This window comes from Danio aesculapii, chromosome 13 (assembly GCF_903798145.1).
Source record: "Danio aesculapii chromosome 13, fDanAes4.1, whole genome shotgun sequence".
NCBI classification, from domain to species: domain Eukaryota; kingdom Metazoa; phylum Chordata; class Actinopteri; order Cypriniformes; family Danionidae; genus Danio; species Danio aesculapii.
This window is the reverse complement of record NC_079447.1, coordinates 38,510,063-38,528,246: the sequence shown is the minus strand read 5'-3', so window position 1 is coordinate 38,528,246 and position 18,184 is coordinate 38,510,063. Positions and strand designations below refer to the sequence as shown.

The window sequence follows — 18,184 nt, the reverse complement described above, 5'->3', positions numbered from 1 at the left end:
AACATTCCTCAGCATCAGTGTATTAGTCAGCCATGCAATTATGTGATTACATAATTTATGGTGCTCCATAACTGTCATTTATGTGCTGTGTAGGCGCTGTATAGTAGCTCTGCTTAGGTTAATGTTTGTGTTTTATAGCTGTCAATAGAAAGCAGAGTGTATCACTGAAGCTCAGAGCATGAATCATCAGCATGTTCACATATGATTCTCCAGTAATGTGAATTTAGTGTAGTGTGGGAGCGTGTGTTGTTTATGAGGCCTTTCACTGACAGCTCTGAGCGCTTTATGCCACATATTGTTCTAATGGATTCAGTGGTCAAATTGGCGACAATGTTGTTTCAATGGCGTAAGGTAAATAGTTCGTTACGCTTCTGTAATTTGAGCAATTTGGACGCACCAGACAGATGCGATTGGAAGAAGCCAAGACGACATGCCCTCCTTTCCCTACGCGACGCCGAGATGTAGGCCAATTGGAGATGCTCCAAATTATTCGGCGGCACAGCAGAATTCTTCCTCAAACAGGAAGGTTCCTTATTCATTTCCTTAGATTATCATCACATTTGTGTCACCAGCAGAAGAGCTTTATTGACTCGCAGAGATGCGCCGCCTTCGCTTTGCCTGTCGCTATTGGCCGCGCTGACATATTCATATGTGCCTGCGCTAATGCCTCTAAATTACTCCCTCCACAGACGTCACAATTGAACAGATAATTTTAATAAGATTCAGCTTGACTTTCCACTGCTCTCCTTCCCCGCTTTATGGAATACAAATTGTAACCTGTTTTTAAAGCAATGCAAGACAGTGAACTTTAATGGGATTTGACAACATCATATTAGGCACAACAACTCCGCATAATGTACCGAAAAATTGGACGTGAAATTGGAAACATAGCCGAGAACAAAGTAAATTTACATGGTTTGGTAGGTTGGATGTCTGATATCATATTCTCTCATGCGAGCTCTCGGGGAAGCTGGGAAGGAGAGAGAGAGAGAGAAAAAAAGGCTGGGGCTTTAACAATGGATATCAGCGGAAAGTGCTTTTAAAGTTAAGGCTGATGGATGGCTTGTCAAAAAAAATAATTGCACTGGTAGGAAAGTGGGGCTGCGTGCCGGGGAGGGGGGAGCGCCGAATATACAGAGAGGATGATGGGAAGTGACAGTGGTCTGTCAAGAAGCAGTGGCTGCCCAGAGAAGTGTGAAGCCCGAGCTATAAGGTGGCAGAATAGAACAGGCTGTCAGGGCGGGAAAGTGGCTTTAATACGGCGAAAAGCAAAGGAATCCGCCTGTCAGCCCTGCTCAGCCGAGCCGAAACAGGGAGAGGAAAAACGGCGGGAAAAGGTAGACTGGAAAAAACAGGCGGCAGTACTACTGCAGGGAGCGTAGGTGTGTGTGTGCGTGTCAAGGAAAACGAAATACGTCTGCAAAAAAGGCAAGGGCGTGCGAAGCTTAGGACGTGGTCCCGTTTGGTCCTCCCCATTATGTCAGATTCGTCAGCCTGTCCGGTGCTTGTGCATGTTGGGAAGTCACTCGTATATCCTCCTTACCCATCGTCCTTTTCTCTGATGAAAGGAGGACACAAACGAGTGTCATTTTGTATTTTCTGATCCCGCAGGACGCCTCATTACAGCGGGGGACAGCTTTACAATTACATAGCTCAGCTTCCTTAGGCATTTACATGAATTGGTGGAATAAATTCAATAATGGTTGTCTACATAGCCTTGACCTTGGGTGAAAGGCACTCCAGACTAATTCATCAGTGTGCCGCAGCTGAAGGGCTGATGTGTTGATTGTACCTGAGCAGAATATGCGCTCTCTGGTACACGAGGCCCCTGCAACATTCTCGTATTAAAACTAGCCCTTATGGAGTGTGTTAATGCCCACCTAGTTTTGCAGCCGAGCTTGTTTTGGAAGTGTTATTCCTATTCATTTTCCCATATAAGTTATATATCAGACATTGCCAAACTAACCAGTTACAAGGTGAACGATACTTTAATTTGAAGCAAAATTACGCATAACTGTGTACTTATCAATGTGGTAATGAGGTTAAGAACTACAAATCCATGAAGCATTAAGAATGACACAATCAAATTAAAAGCAGTGCATACATGTAAATCTTGATTTAAAGTTGCTGGTTTTGTCTTAGAGAAACATACATACAAAATATGTATTTATTTTAGTCGGAGTAAAAGGAGGTGAAAACTAAATATCACTTTCTAGCATAACATGTTTGCTGTGGTTCTCTGATTGGTTGAATTGTCTGTGTAGGATTATGGGTAATGTAGTTATGTACATATTATTTTATTAAGCACAGTTGTTAAACATTATAATGTGATCAAATCCATTCTACCAAAACATACACTGAACAAACTTAAAGTTAATCAGCTTGTAACTTTTTTAAGTCATATTCTTAGTCAGTTTGACTGATCTAAGGCATAGGTCTCAAACTGGATTCCTGGAGGGCCGCAGCTCTGCACAGTTTTGCTCTAACCCGAATCAAACACAACTGACTCAAATAATCAAGGTGTTCAAGACTACTAGAGACAAATAAACAGGTGTGAGTTGGAGGTGGTTAAAGATAAACTACGCAGAGCTATGGCCTTCTAGGAATTGAGTTTGAGACCATTGATGTAGGGTAAGATAACTAGAAATGTTAATTTGATTTAACTAAAAAAATTAAGTCCGCTATATATATATATATATATATATATATATATATATATATATATATATATATTATTTATTTATTATTATTATTATTATTATTATTATTATTTATTTATTTATTTTTATTTTGTGTGTGTGTGTGTGTGTGTGTTGGAGCTCAAAACAGGTTTGGCTTTAATGGTTATGCTGGAGTAATTATGGTCAAAAGTTTTTAATAGGAGATCTGAAAGGAGATTTAACTTCCAGAACCTGGCAGCTGTGTCATCATTCCTAAAATGTACAGAAAACATAATTATTTTGATCTGTTTAATTACCTTTGTAATTGGAAATTGCAAACCTACCTAAGATTCAGATCACTTTCATTTTTGTTTAAGCATTATAATTCATCATGAGTGATTATTATTAGTACTATTATTATTCTTTTTTTAGCAGTGCATGATGTATTGGGCTGATGTGTGTATGTGATGTATTTAGCAGTGTGTGATGTATCAGAGTTCAGTAGGTTTAGTGTAAAAAATAATTGATTACAAACAGTGTGCGTTGGAGTTTCTTAATATGATGGGAAATGCATTTAAGGGTGTTTTCACACTTACCTTATTTAGTTCAGTTGAATCATACTAGAGTTCGTTTTCCCTCTTGGTGCAGTTTGTTTGGGCAGGTGTGAATAGAGCAATCGCACTCAAGTGCACAACAAAAGCGGACCAAATAAGTTACGCTTTCAAATGAAGCATGGAGCGGTTCTTTTGTAGTAAGAACATGATCTGAACTAGAACAGACCCAACCCCAAAAAGTACTGTGCCTTTTTAAACTAATCCAGTTACTTGTGTCCAATGCTCTGTGCGTTATGGGATGTGGCGGAAAAATATTTGTTGACAGTGCTGTACCTACAATTTTAAACAGAGAGAGAGGTAAAAAAATTACCTGATGGATCGTTTTTAATATGTCCGGAAGATGACCATGTCGCAGTTTAGCTAAATTAATTCATGCCTCCTCCTGAAGTGACTTGCAATGCACCTTCGCAGTTTGCAATGAATTAAAACATTGTTTTCTAGCCTTAGCCACACTTCATTCTCAAAATAAAAGTGATGTAAAAAGTTTGAAATAAAAGTGATGTTTAAAAAATTTTGCGTACTATGACCAGGGATACAATCAGCCAGCACAGTCGTCCCTCCAAAGCAACATTTTGTGTCTGCCAGTTTGTTTACTTGCAGGAGTTCCGTTGGCATTTTCCCACACGTTAATTCCGACCAATCGAAAAGCAGTTTAGGAAATACGTTCAATAACAACTGGCCAATGAGCGATATGGATTTTGTCACATGACTGCCTTTTGGTTTTTTCAACTGCTTCAGACCAAAGCAATCAGTGTGATGTGAAAAGCACCCAAAAACGGCAGAACAATGCTACAATGTGCCATGTGTCATGCCTTTGGTTGCCCTTGCACCCTAAACCTCTATATTTTTTTTTAGCTGTGCAATTTGGCAATTAACCATTATAATGCAGACAGGAACAAAGACACAAAATTAAGTTCCCATCATAATCCACACACACATATAAGTATCAGTTTTGTATTAACATCCTCAAAAGTGTTTTTTTTCTTTAAGGTATGTGTGTTCAGTTGTGTGAAGTATGCTATTTCACCAAATTCAATTGGAACCTGTTTGAACTGTCTAATTTACTGTATTTATAGCAATGCTGCATTTTCAGTGTTTTCAAGTTTGCAAGTTTACAATGAATCTACATGATGTCCAAATGATTGCCGGCAAGAGGATTTGAAAAAACAATGATGTTAAAAATAAAGAGTATCACAGGAATTGTACATAATGGAACCATAATTAAAGGAAGTCAGTTATTTATGGTTTTGTTCATGGGTAAATCTCACGCTGTTTATTATTATTATTATTATTATTATTATTATTATTATTATTATTATTATTATTATTATTATTATTATTATTATTATTATTATTATTATTATATAACAGTTACGATGACCATTTATCTATTATGCTTTAATTATGAGTTACAGTATATTCATTCACAACCTTGGTGAAATCATTTTCTCTGTCTGCTTTACGTATGATGGATCAAAACCCATGATCTGTGTCCTCACATTCATTAGCAATTAGGCTTGGTATAATTCATTCTCCATTAAAAGAAAAAAGAGGATAATTAAAGTCCTCTGTAGTTTCTTTGAAAGTTGAATTATCTATTCAACCACCTCCCCCACCCCCCACCCCAAAATATAAGCCCTGAGATTTAAAGGCCCACTAAACATTCACATCATGAAAACGAGCCGTTCAGAAGAGTTGTCATTACAAATGATAATATAATGACATGTACACTCATGAACTTTTTTTTCTCTCTCTCTCTTCATTGCTGGCACAGCATACTTAAAAAGCAATCGCTATGGAAACTGCTCCTAATGAGAATATTATGGGCTCTGTCTTGTTTAAAGCATTGTGTTGTTACTGTGTCTCGCCACTTTCAAGTACACCGACAAGGTGATTTCGGCACAGTGAATGTGACTGATTCTGATGACAAGCAAGGCCTTATCTCTGGCTCACACACACCGACGTAACCTCACACCCACCACACACACACACACACACACACAGACTAACATAACACAGCTGTAATGAGAACAAGAAGTGTAATATTCCTGCGGATCAAGGTTTCTCCACACATTTCTGGAATGATAATAAAACACGCAGCTTTTTTTTTTGACACACACACATCTGTGAGCCAAGAGCCTGGCAGAGAAAGTGAACGTACTTCTGATGTGTGCTGTGATGTATAGACTGACCTAACAAAGGACTGAGTGCTCGCAGGAGCCGGACGGGTCTAATGGATGGAGAGAGAGAGAGAGAGAAAGAGAGAGAGAGAGAGAGAGAGAGAGAGAGAGAGAGAGAGAGAGAGAGAGAGAGACGGAGGGCCTCATTTAGAAGAGGAAGGCTGTTTGCTCTGCCAATACGACACAGGGGGAGTGGACAGCCATTGATCTACAGCCGCAAATGACAGCTGAGAATTCAGCAATAATCATGACAAATGAGAGGAAGGGCCACAGGATGGTGGGGGAAAATGTCAATAATGCCAGCCCAAAAAGGAAGCCCAAGGTCGCAGGAATAGGGCACACTGTGTCCATGTGCTGTGGACTGCACAGGGAGAGAGAGAAAGAAGAAGCTGTCAAATGAATGGCCGTTCAATCAGTGATCTCGCTCAAATGTTGCTCGGCCTGTTATCTCGAGTCTTCATTGACCTTTAAGTCATTTGGTTGAAGCATGCTGTCTGCCGTCTTCATCTGTTTGCATGTTTCTAGTGTAGTTTGCTTTGTGCTTGTCATTGGAAAAAAAATGTCTCGAGAATGATTACATGCTTGATTGTATTTATTTATTTATTTAATCTTTTTTGGTCATCATTTCGCTTTCTTATTAAGCAGCCCATTGAAATGTATTATAAAAAGGGAAAGTGATATTTGGCACACAGATAGAGGACAGTCTGAACATTAACCACGTACAATTCGCTAACGTACTACCTTGTGTTATCTACCTTTCAACGTTTTATTTGGGTTTAGGCTAATGACTTTTAAGTAAAGTTTAGTATAAAAATATATAGCATTTTGAATTCGAGAAACCTACTTTTTAAAGCTGCTACTGGACAGTTTGTCTAATTTTACTGATAACAAAAACTAATCAACTTCAAATGTCAAAAAAAAAATTAATTCAAGTTTTTTGGCAAACATTTTTCAAATAACACACAACATTTGACTAACAACATCCCAAAGTCGATGTTAGGCTGTATCTCTGAAACAGTTAAGAAAATTTAGGGCAACCATCACGAAGGAGAGTTGGTGACATTTTATGGGCATTACAGTGGATATGGAAAAAAGAAAAAAGAAAAAATTGGCTCCGATAACCATTTGCGTAGTTAGCGTCATTGTGTTTGGGTGTTGAGTTTGAGTCCCAGCTCACAAACCTTTTGCAGATCCCACCACTCTCTCTCTATTTTCAAGATCACTTCCTGTCTAAGTACTCCCCTATCATAATAAATAATAATAAAAAAGCCAAATCATACAAATTAACTTAAAATAAGTAAATGTATAGGTCAAAAATCACAATGCTCTAGAATTGAGTATAGTATAATAGAGTTGAGCCCTGAAAAGTCTTGTGAACTGAAAACTAATTGCAATGCAACACTATGAAACCACAACCATGTTCAATTAACTTAAATTTGTAAAAACTAATAATTCCTTTGTTGTCTCAACACAAATAGGTTGTGTGCAATTTTTGTGAGCATTTTTACAGTGTAATGATAATGATGATGATATTTGTTTTAATAATATTAATTTGATTTTTAGTTTAATCAAATACTTTATTTGAGTGGTAACTCAGCAAATTAGAATGATTTCTGAAGGATTATTTGACGCCTGCAGTAATGATGCTGATAATTCCATCTGTGCCATCAATAAATTGCATTATAAAAAAGAGCAGCATGCAAAACCTTTTTCATGTATTTTGTCACATTAATGTAGTTTGTGTAGCTCACGTTTTACAATACACGCCGTGTCCATTTCCTGAATGGGAGAAAAATACCTAACCCCATACATTTGTAGCTCTCAGCACACCCGTGGAAGGAGAAACATTTCTCTTTGTAGACTGGTCTGAAACAATAATGATTAAATTGCCTGTGCAAATCAATGTGGCTGCGTGATAAGCAGCGATCAGTAATGGGCCTGCGTGTTCTTGCTGGAGGAGCACTGACGCCTCCTCTATGCCTCACTGGATGAGGCATTTTCTAATCAGCTTTATCACTCATATCAGAATTTATCTTATTTGAGGAAAATGCCAATATATTAGCCTGCCGCGTATGATACACAAGGTGACCCTGCTGACTTAATGACATAATACATTATCCTTAATGAAGTCAATATCTTGTCTTTTAGCTGTCTGTCTATTGGGGCGATTAATTGCGGTGTCATTAAAGTTAGCTCTCTTTTCATTTGAGCCTGGCAAGTGGCATAAAACTAATGTTCTTAGTTATCAGCCACTGAAATAGAATGGAAGGTAGAGGAAATTACAGAGCGGATGAGGGGGGCTGCGCACAGCCCACAGAAGAGGCTGCTTTCAGCGACTGACTGTCCTGGCTAATGCAGCACTCTTCACATGCTCAGGTGTTATTACAATGATATACACTACCGGTCAAAAGTTTGGGGTCAGTTTGTTTTCCTTTTTGTTTTTCTTTTAAAGAAAATTATTCTGTTCATCAAAGTGGCATTTATTAATTGTAAAAAAAGTTAAATTGTTAAATATTTATTACAATTTTAAATAACTAATAATTTTAAATAATGAAATTACTACTCCAATCGTTATTGATTTTATTATTAATAATAATATTATATTATATATAATAATGATTATTATCATACAACAACAACAACAACAACAACAATAATAATAATAATTAGTAATATTAATTAATATTAGAGTGATTTCTACAGGATCATGTGACTGAAGACTGATCATCATTCATCATTAAAATCACTGGAACAAATTATTAAATTTGAAAATACTTTTGAACAGTTATTTTATAGTACAATAACATTTCACAATTTGTACTGTATTTTTGATTAAATAAATGCATCATTGGTGAGCAGGAGAAGCTTATTTTAAAACATTTAAAAATCCTACTGACCCCAAACTTTTGGCTGGTAGTGTAAGTGGGAATAAAAATTGACAGCAAGACAATTAAACACAGATTTATTGATCCTCAAAGAAAGATTTGTTATATACAAATTACAAGCAAGAAAACAGCTGTCTAAATGATCAGTAATGAAAAACAAGAACAAAAATATAGATAACTATTATCTATGTGTAAATTTATCTTTCAGACTTTTCAGATTATGGGTCTTATTGGATTCATACAATAAAATAATGACTAGTTCCCAATTCAAACAATTTTTTAAAACAAATTTTTGTAAAATACTTAAAAAAAATGTATTCAACAACATTTTTTACTGTTTAGTCACCTTTTTCTTTCTTTCTTTTTGTTTTTTTTAAGCAGTCATAAAGCCCAAGCAGTAGATTTTGGTGCTGAAGATGAAGCAACATGACTTGAATTGATAAACAATTGTTTTCAGCGCATTGTAAATGTCTAAAGATGCGTCTGCCAAATTCATAAAAAAAAAAAAACTGCGTATTTTGTACATATTTTATAACAACTTTTTTCATGACCTCAAGTATGAAATTGTTACAAGATTACAAGAAAAGATAGCATGTCCTGCATTTCTGGTTATTTCAAAATGATTAGCAACATTACATGACATTCAAAAATGTGTAAAAGTAATGTAATGTTGGATTTGGGTCAAAGAATCAGAAGGTGTGTGATGTTTCTTGGGAAGTTCAACAGGTTAAAGATTCTTCTCACAGATCCATTTCATACTTTGATTACATTGATTAATATCCCATAATTTATTTTTTTTTAAGAAAACACATTTCTCTCCATTTCCTTTATAGAATTGTAATCTGCTCTTAAACTCAGAGGCCAGTGTTCTGCCATTAACCCATGTCCATGTGTTGTTTACAGCTTGAGACAAACCAATCCACACATTCAAGTCAGAGATCATTTTCACTGCAAAATCTTCTTCCTCTGTACTGTTTATTATCATCAGATATGCTCCTCTCTCCATGCAGTTTATTTTGCTCTCATTCCAGCTTTTTGACTCATTGAAAAGATAGTAAAAACTAAATCTATAGTAAATCCATCCATCTCGGGTTAAGTTCCATAATTCATCATTCTCTTCTTTCAAGTGTTGGTTCAGCTGAATTAAGTTAGTGGTGTTAGTTAGTAGCTGGCTTCTCTCATCTGTGTAGTTTTTGCTTTGTATATCGATGTGAACACACAGCAGTATGACCGCAGTCAGCAGAAGAACACACAGAATCACCAGACACACTGTAGATCCTCTGCAGCTTCTGATCTTCACATCACCACTCGGCAGTTCAGATGACTGGATAGTAGTTATGTTCGAGTCCTTGATCTCTCCTCCATATGTTCCATGAATAGCGCTAAAGTTTTCATAGATATTGTCAATGCTTTCTTCTCCTCTGTACATTTTCCGAGTTTTAACCTTTAGATTTACTGGCTTTTTCAGTGTTGTCATGATGCCGGCAATCTAATATCTCTGCTGAACTGAAATCATGTTCCTCATCTGTATTTATGCGTCCAGTTATTATGCAAAAAGGAACCATTTTGTGGAAATGTTTGAAGTATTTATGCATAAAGGAACTTACACTTCAAACTATGTGAATAGTTTGTTTGTTTTAAATGATGTTTCGAGAGAAGTTGAGAAGTTTCTGTTTTAGCAGTTTAGTTGTGACTGAATCCTAGTCTTCCCTGCAATGTTTAAACAATTTTAACTTTCCAATTGAAAAATAGATAGCCACAACATGTACTTTAACAAAAATGGATAGTTATGAAATGAAAATTATAGTATCGTTTACTCATCCTTAATTTCTCAGTTTGAAAAACAGTAACCATTGGGTGTCAGCTATGGATGTAAATACTAACCAGCTTCCAATTAAAATAAACTCATAATGCTTGAGGTTAAGTAAATTGTGAGAAAGTTTTAGTTTTATGAATATTTTCATACATTTAAGTCTTTAAAGTATTTTTTATAATAAAATTTGTATTTTAGTCTAAAAGCCCTAATGAATCCACAGCAAGGTAAATTTTTCATTGGTTATGCAGTAGTAAAAGAGCAATTCCATACAATTGTCAACCTTACCATGAAAAAAAAAGGTTTTCACCAAAATGCTAAAACCGTTTCTACGTTTTTTATATTATTTTTTTTTTTTTTTGTTTTTGTGTAAGCAAGTATTTAAAAGTACTTTATAAATACTAAAAAATGTTTGAAAAATTTTCAAAAATGTAAAAAATTTGATTTACCAAAGTCACACGAATGACAATTTCACAATCGGTCACATCCATAATAGAAAGGGTGTCACATCCATAACGAAACTTTTACCTCATAAATGCAAAAATACTAAATCAAGTCAGTCATGTTTGTTCTATAGTAAGTCAACTCTTGTCGTTTTGATTAGCATTATTTTTTTGTGTTGTGTAGTTTAATTCAGATGAATTTCTAGAAAGTATGTTGTATACTGCAAACTCGCATACTTTTTGGTCACATCCATAAAGTACAAAACATGTTTACAGATTGATATTTTTCTGGTCCCTTAACTCTGTAGTTAGTTGTTCTGGAAAATATAAATAAATGTTTCAATATATTATTAACATATACTTTCTATGTGAATTTATGTTTTGAGTTTTTACTGCAAGTGGACATCCATAACTCTAGATTTCTTTAAAAATACATTTAAAATAAGTGAACAGTGAGTATGTTTACATGGACACCAGTAATCTGACTTTAATACGATTAAGACAATACTCTGATTAAGAGTCTACCATGTAAACAGCAATTTTTGATTAATTTAATCTGATTAAGGTCATAGTTGAACTAAACAGAAATCGAATTAAGACGTGGAGTATGGCGATTTTAGTCGCATTATTGAAGTGCAGTACAGACATGTTAACACCTTAATCAAACTATTAGCGTCATGTAGGACTTTTCGCCGTGTGACAGAATAGTTCATACACGGCTGTTTGACAAAATATTTTCTACACCTACCGAGTCAATAAAGGACCACAGACACACACTGTGAAATGCTAAGGTTTTTTCTCCTATTCGGTGTGCAGTATGAAATTCCAATTAAACAACACTCTTCCAGCAGTTCATACTCGCATCCAATATCTTGTTTGTCATGGGGGCATGCATGAAATGTTCCCGAATAAAAGTGAAAGTGCCAAACCTCTTTAAAAAGTTGACAAATTAAAAATAAAACACCTGAAATTACATTAAAAATTACTTCGAAGGAAATGTGGATAGCGCGGTGACATTAATACCGCAATGACATTAATCGAATTATGTGCTATAACATGTAAAACGTGATCATGAAAGGAACATTCAAAAAGCAACTCATGTAAACACCTTAATCATGTTATTGTCCTATTCAGATTAAGGCAAATAATTTGATTTCTGATGCCCATGTAAACGTATCCAGTGGTCAACTATTGGCCGCATCTGCAATCACATTTGTAGTCACCATTGGACCCACAGTAGTTTGAAGATGTTTACCAGCCGATGCTAAGATGTTTAGCCTGATATTATTCTTCAGTATTGCTTAGTACTGTATATTGGGGTTCTTGGGCCACAGCTATGCAACATGTACAGGGTGATTCAAAAAGAACCACAACTTTGAAAATCTGTATTTAATCAAAGAAACATGATGGAACCTTGGGTAATTAATCAGGGCGAAGAGTGCTTAACATTCTTTTAGTAGAAAACAAGTTCATAGATATTCAATATGACCTCCTCCAGACACTCAAGGGACATCAACCCAAAAGTTGCTGTATTCTTTTCGAATAACCCAGTATATATTGTATATATTTTTTTTGTCTTTTTTCTCTTGTAAATGGCCAGTAAACTAAAGTCTAGAAGATGCTATTGACAGCTTTTACTTTGTAGAAAAAGAGGTGAGAGGGTGCGCTCATGGGATCATATGTTGGAATATCCAGAGTATGCGGTTTACAGTTTGATTTCAAGGTCAGAGCAGCAGTGCTTCATCAGGAAGGATGATTGACAGTCTTCAGAAGACTCTGGGTATGAAATACAGCACTTGGCCGTGACTGTGCGTGTTAAAAAGGACACGTGCTGTTGGCATCTTCCTTCCAAAGTCACACCAGACTGACAGCTCTGAACGCAATATTAATCACAGCACAGTGACAACCGCCCCAGGGCACAAACTGGCAGTGACTGACCAAAGCAAATCAAGGCCCACATGTTCCGTTGTCATTACATCGCACATACTTCAGTCATGGGGTTTATCACACCAGATGATGATTAATGCTCTTGAAGTTATTGACCGTTTATGGCCTCGACAGTTCAGGATGGACGTCATGTCATTTCGGTGATTAAACCTTTATGTTTTGTCGATATGCCTTTCACAGGGCGCTTCAAGGATCCCAGCAGTTTGTTCTTTGATGTCTAGTCTAGCAATTTACACCCAGTGCACAAACGGTGAAACTCAGCACCATGATGTCAAAGTAAGCCAACTTTCTCACACAGGAGTGTGTGAACGGTGCACCTGTGGCACAGTGATTTTGAGAAAACAAGCTCGTGTGACATTACGCTCTGCCCTCACAGGCCTCCCTGCTTTCCCCCTGCCCGGCACTGAAACAAGCAGACTGGATGGGGTAATTTACAACGTGTTATCTTTGTCTATAGCGGCCAGATGATATGAAGTAAATCAAGGTAGGAGTAATGAAAGACTGAGAATTTATTCCTGCGAGCACATTTTAAGTGTAGTATCCGTTACGGTGGCATTGCCTGAAGACCCTGAAATGAGACGAGGAGGTTGAAGGGCAATAAAGCAGCAGCAGGGCTCATGTTAATGCTGTCTGTCTGGGGTTAGTAATTGGGTTGCACTGATGAGTTGTGCTGGAAGACAAAGTGTAAATCCAAACGGTTGTTGTAAATCTGGCATTGTTGGAACAAGGTGCAATCCCAACAAATATTGATTCAGCCCAGCGGCTGGAGGAGGGGAGCGAGCTGTTGTTACCCATGTAGCTTCAATTACTTTAGTCAAAGTAGCTGCGTGGGGCCCGGTCACCATGACATCAGGTGGGTCGTTCTACCACCCACAGTTTTAGTCCATTTATAGTATCCTGAAAATCATTTGCCATCAGTGTTTTGGTTGAGGAAGACCTGAATTTGGCAAAGAAAACACAATAAATGGTTGCAAGGGTGTCTTGGTTTTCTATGTCCTATGTCTCCAATTTGTTCCAACATATTTGCCTGGAAGTTTTAAGTAATCATGGACACATGATTACCTCAACTTGATTACCTTAGTTGAGGTAAGGTAGGAGATGGAGCTAAACTGTGTTCCTTAGCGAATATGATGCTTTAAAGCAGGGGTTACCAAACTTGTTCCTGGAGGGCCGGTGTCCTATAGAGTTTAGCTCCAACCTTAATCCAACACACCTGAACAAGCTAAGCTAAGGTCTTACTAGGTATAGTTAAATCTTCCAGGCAGGTGTTTTAGGGTAAGTTGGAGCTAAATTCTGCAGGAACGCCGACCCTCCAGGACTGAGATTGGTGACCCCTGCTTTAAAGGAATAATGGCAAAACATGATGTATTCACTTTTTATGCCATTCCAAACTTGTTTGGCTTTGTCTTTTGTGGAATGCAAACGAGGATATTGCTAAAGCCGCTCCCTTGGCAGCCATCTTGTAAATCTCATGGGAAAGAATGTTCAATGTAGATCATCCCAAAACAGCTCAATCAATGGTGTTAGATTGGGATGGGACAGACAAGTGGTATTTTAAGAAAAATAGTGCTGTAGCCCTTTGACTTGACAAAACATGGCTCAATCCCATATCAGAGCAGCCCATATACATATGAACTTTTGCTTTTAAACCAAATTTCAGACTTTGTTACTTGTATGGCCAGTATGAGTATGTGTGATCCAGTCAGACAGCTTATCATCGCAGATTTCCTATCTGGCTTGACAAGCTGGTGGCAGGAAGTGCTCCCTGCCTTCATGGCAACCAGTGGTGTTGGGCATCAGTGACAGCCCATGTCCTGTTCCAGAATGAATATGTTAATGCGACGGGATGTAGCTTTTCATTAGATGGAAACTTAGCCCTCTCTCCTTGACTGAGGCCTCTGTGTGCCTATTTCATGAGGGAAATGGTTTGAGGAGTAATTTGGAAAGCTGCAGTGACGTGCTGAGGAAATGAAGCCTGAGCATGTTTGACAAATAGAAAAGGTCATGTCTGTTTCAGTCTCAGTCACCTGGTCTTCTCCTCCCCACCTGTCTGTCCCATGCACTCATCATCACATTCTTCGGACACATGTTATACAAGCCAGCCATATACCGCTAATGTCAAGCAAACATAGCATTTAATCTGCTTAGTCTAAGTCAGATATTACATCCTGATGACTTTTGTGAAAAAAAAACAGCTTGTTTCAAATGTTTCTGGTATCTTCAAATGATCGTGCTTTATGCAAGAGTTGTTTGCAAGCATTCTCTTCTCAAAAGTCAATGAAACTTTGTTATATGAACTAGCTACCAGGCTGGTCCTCCAATTTTTTAAAAAATGTGCCCTTCAGGTCATTTTCCTGATTGCATTCGCACCATCAATAGTAGGAACTCTGAAGTGATGTGAGCAGGCCGACAGCGACATCAAATTGCGGCATTCAACAAAATCAATAACTGGAGGATTGAGGACACAGTGATTAAGGTTGTTTTCATTCTATGTTGTGGGTTTCATGAACTTGTAGACATATTGATGCTGAAAAAAGAACACAACTCTGCATATAAAGGCAACAAGTAAATGCTGCTTGAATCAGCTTTTTGTACAGTATGTGTTCTGCACCCCTTTCTGTTCTGTATGGAAGTTGTCCTCAACCTTTTTATCACCGCAGACTGGTCAACGCTTGACAGTTTTACTAGGGGCACAGTTTCTCAGAGGAAGACAAGCTGACAAAACATTGCTATCACTCTGATTCAAGTTATTTTTTATGAAAAAATAACAAAGCACTGCAGTGTTTGGGTGTTCTGTGTTTGTCTGATGTAATTAGTCTACTGAAATGTGTATATTCCATACAAGCTGAAGCTGAATGGTCAGTTTTTGTCACATGACTCGCGGTGCGCTCGAGGGATTAATTCAACTCGGTGTGCCTGGTCTGGAAGGCGCGAGCGCATCACGCCGCTTGTTTGCGCAAGCCATGCACCTCCATTGGAAACAACGAACTTGTGTGAACTGTAGAAAAGATGAGATATGCAAATGGCCCCTAAAAGGCCGCCGTCATTTGGGATCTCCATCAGTTAATCTTCTTGCACAGCCATCATGGATTCACCTGATTTGTTGACAAATGGGTTGCAGTTGCAAGATTTTTTTTAGTAAAATATCGTTCAGACTCAGATAATAAATAAAAAAAAATTCAATAATTTTTTTGTGCGGCCCATTACCAATTGATCCAAGGACTGGTACCAATCGGTGGCCTGGTGGTTGAGGACCACTGCTGTATGACATGAATTTGCCCAAACAGCATACTCTTATGTTACTGGTAGTTGCTAATGTGCTGAGTATGTCCTCATGCTGAGATTGGCTAACTTAGTTCCCATAAAAGGTCTTGCTATAACTAAACTGTATCCAGTTCCCAATAAGTGGCTACCTATCCAGTCAGTTTATAGTTTTCACGTGATGTCACGTCATTAGGGGAACTCCCCCCTTGTGGGCAAAACAATGCCATCTCCTGCTGGCCGCCAAGTCATGAGTTGTTTGGTTATTTATTTTCATGTTCTTGCCACAATGTCATATAGTTGTTGTGCAAGAGGACATACCATCTGCAAGAGACATGCATTTACAGAAAGGAGAAAGTTGTGGATTTATGTCAAACGGTGGCATTATTGGCCCATCCTGATCTATCTAAAATTGCTTTTGTACATTTTTTACAGTTTCAGTGCAGTTAAATGATGAATTATAATGCAAAGTCAATGTATAAATTGAAGTGAACAAATACTTTTTGTAATTTTTCATAACAGCAAATATTAATCTGAGCAAAAGAAACAAAGTATAAAAGCACACACTCACATTCTGTACTGTTGTCTCAAATGACTGAATTTCTGAGGGTCATAGTTTTTGCCTGCCACTTGTACAGACATTTTACTTGATTGAAAACAATCAATAGTTTAAGGAACTATGGATAAATCTGGAAGACAATTTTCTGGGTTCAGATGTTATAAAGTAGCTACGACATCTTCCCACAGGCGCTAATGTGTAATGGTGCTAACGATTCAAATTTCAATACACTTCTCACAGTGTGCTAGCATTTGAACCAACCTTTTATGAACTCTTGCATTGTCTAGGCTAATAGCCATTTGCAAAGCACTTTCCTGTCCGCTGACTCAGCTTTTGTTAACTGCAAGTGTTCCTCTTGTACACATCAAACCATTTCAAACTTCACAGGAGGACACAGCCAGTCAGATCAAGCACGTCTGCGCAGCTTACTTCCTGTTTCCTGTGTCTGTCTGGGAGGAGAAAGGGAAGGTGAGCTAAGATGATGGCTGCGGCCTGGCACAAGATTAAACAGCTCGCTGTAGAGACCATTAATAATGCTCATATTTTGGAACTGCTCAGTGCTTACAGAACCAGAGGCATTTAATCTTATTTGAAGAAAAAAATACGAGGACCAGAGAGATAGGGAGGGGGAAAAAGTAAGGTCAACAGGGAGAAGCTCATCCATTTTTTTTTCTCCGTGCTGTTCAGAGTGATAGGCCCAGGTTTTCCAAGGTAGTGCATTTGTCTGTCAGAACTGCTGGCTGGCGTGGTGATTTACTTTCTGTCAGATGATGCTCATGTCCAGCTGAAGCTGCTGCCTGGCTGGATATGGGGAAATTTGTTACCTTTCGCTTTGACAGGGAGATAATTGCTGATGGTTAACAGAACTGTGTGGAATCCAAAGGGTTCGGGAGAGCGTAATAGAAAATACACCCTGGCTTTTCACAAGCTCTCTCAAAGAGCCTCTTTCTCTGTAATATTGCCTGCTTAACCTCACCTCCTTCCAGGATGAATGAGACCCTTAATAGGCCAATGGTCACGGTGGAGATTAAATCCTAAATTACCCCTCGGAAAGACGAGTGTTAGGACAACCAAGACAGCCCCCACTTTCACCTCTAGCCTTAATTCAAGTAAAACGCCTAAATTACTGGCCTTATTCCACTCCTTCGTCCCCCAGTTCTCTATACAGCAGACCTTCACCTGTCTTTTCTAACCGGTCCATCTGAGCTAAGGATACCATCTTGTGCTTGGATCAGGAGGGTTGTCAATCAGCTGTCCGGGCTGCCAGCGGCGTATCACGGGTGGAGTTAAAGAGGAGGCGGAACAGAGACTGTGATGTGATGGACCCAAAGAAGAGTGATTGACGGGTTAAGCCTCCATTTAATTGTCTACCCCTCCTTACATTTCAACAGCTTGTAACAACGGAGGTTAAAAACACAACTCTATAGACAAAGACATTGCTTTCGGGGGTGTGTGGGGAATTTATTTATTTATTTATTTATTTTTGAGGGCTGTTTAGATGGCAAGCCAACATGAAAACTGACACTATTTGACCTTGTTTACTTTTACTACACATATTTTGCTTGTTGGTGCTCTTCGTAATAACTCATCAAATAGTAATAACTCTCTCTACATCTAACATAACTTTTTTCATTTAACACCACATATGTTTCTTTTTTATCTTTCCAAATTCTTAAATAAATTAAAAGTCCTTATTTTCATAGATTGGAGATAAATTTTGGCTTTAAGAATTACTTGTTTGCAGTGGAGTAACTCACTATTTAATGGATTGACGGCTTAGTTTTACTAAAAACTGTTTAATCCAAGAAAAATGTTCAGACAA

The 18,184-nt window shown here is 37.8% G+C and overlaps 2 protein-coding genes across 2 annotated transcripts in view; one reads left to right on the top strand and one right to left on the bottom strand.

Annotated features, from left to right (window-relative positions):
• lrmda (leucine rich melanocyte differentiation associated) overlaps window positions 1-18,184 on the top strand; it is a 540,515-nt gene that overhangs the window by 258,381 nt on the left and 263,950 nt on the right. The gene's annotated exons all lie outside the window — the stretch shown is intronic.
• On the bottom strand, window positions 8,943-9,827 carry LOC130239498 (killer cell lectin-like receptor subfamily F member 1). Its single transcript, XM_056470729.1, has one exon. It carries the CDS (start codon window positions 9,814-9,816, stop codon window positions 9,067-9,069), a length of 750 nt encoding a protein of 249 aa, XP_056326704.1. The 5' UTR covers window positions 9,817-9,827; the 3' UTR covers window positions 8,943-9,066.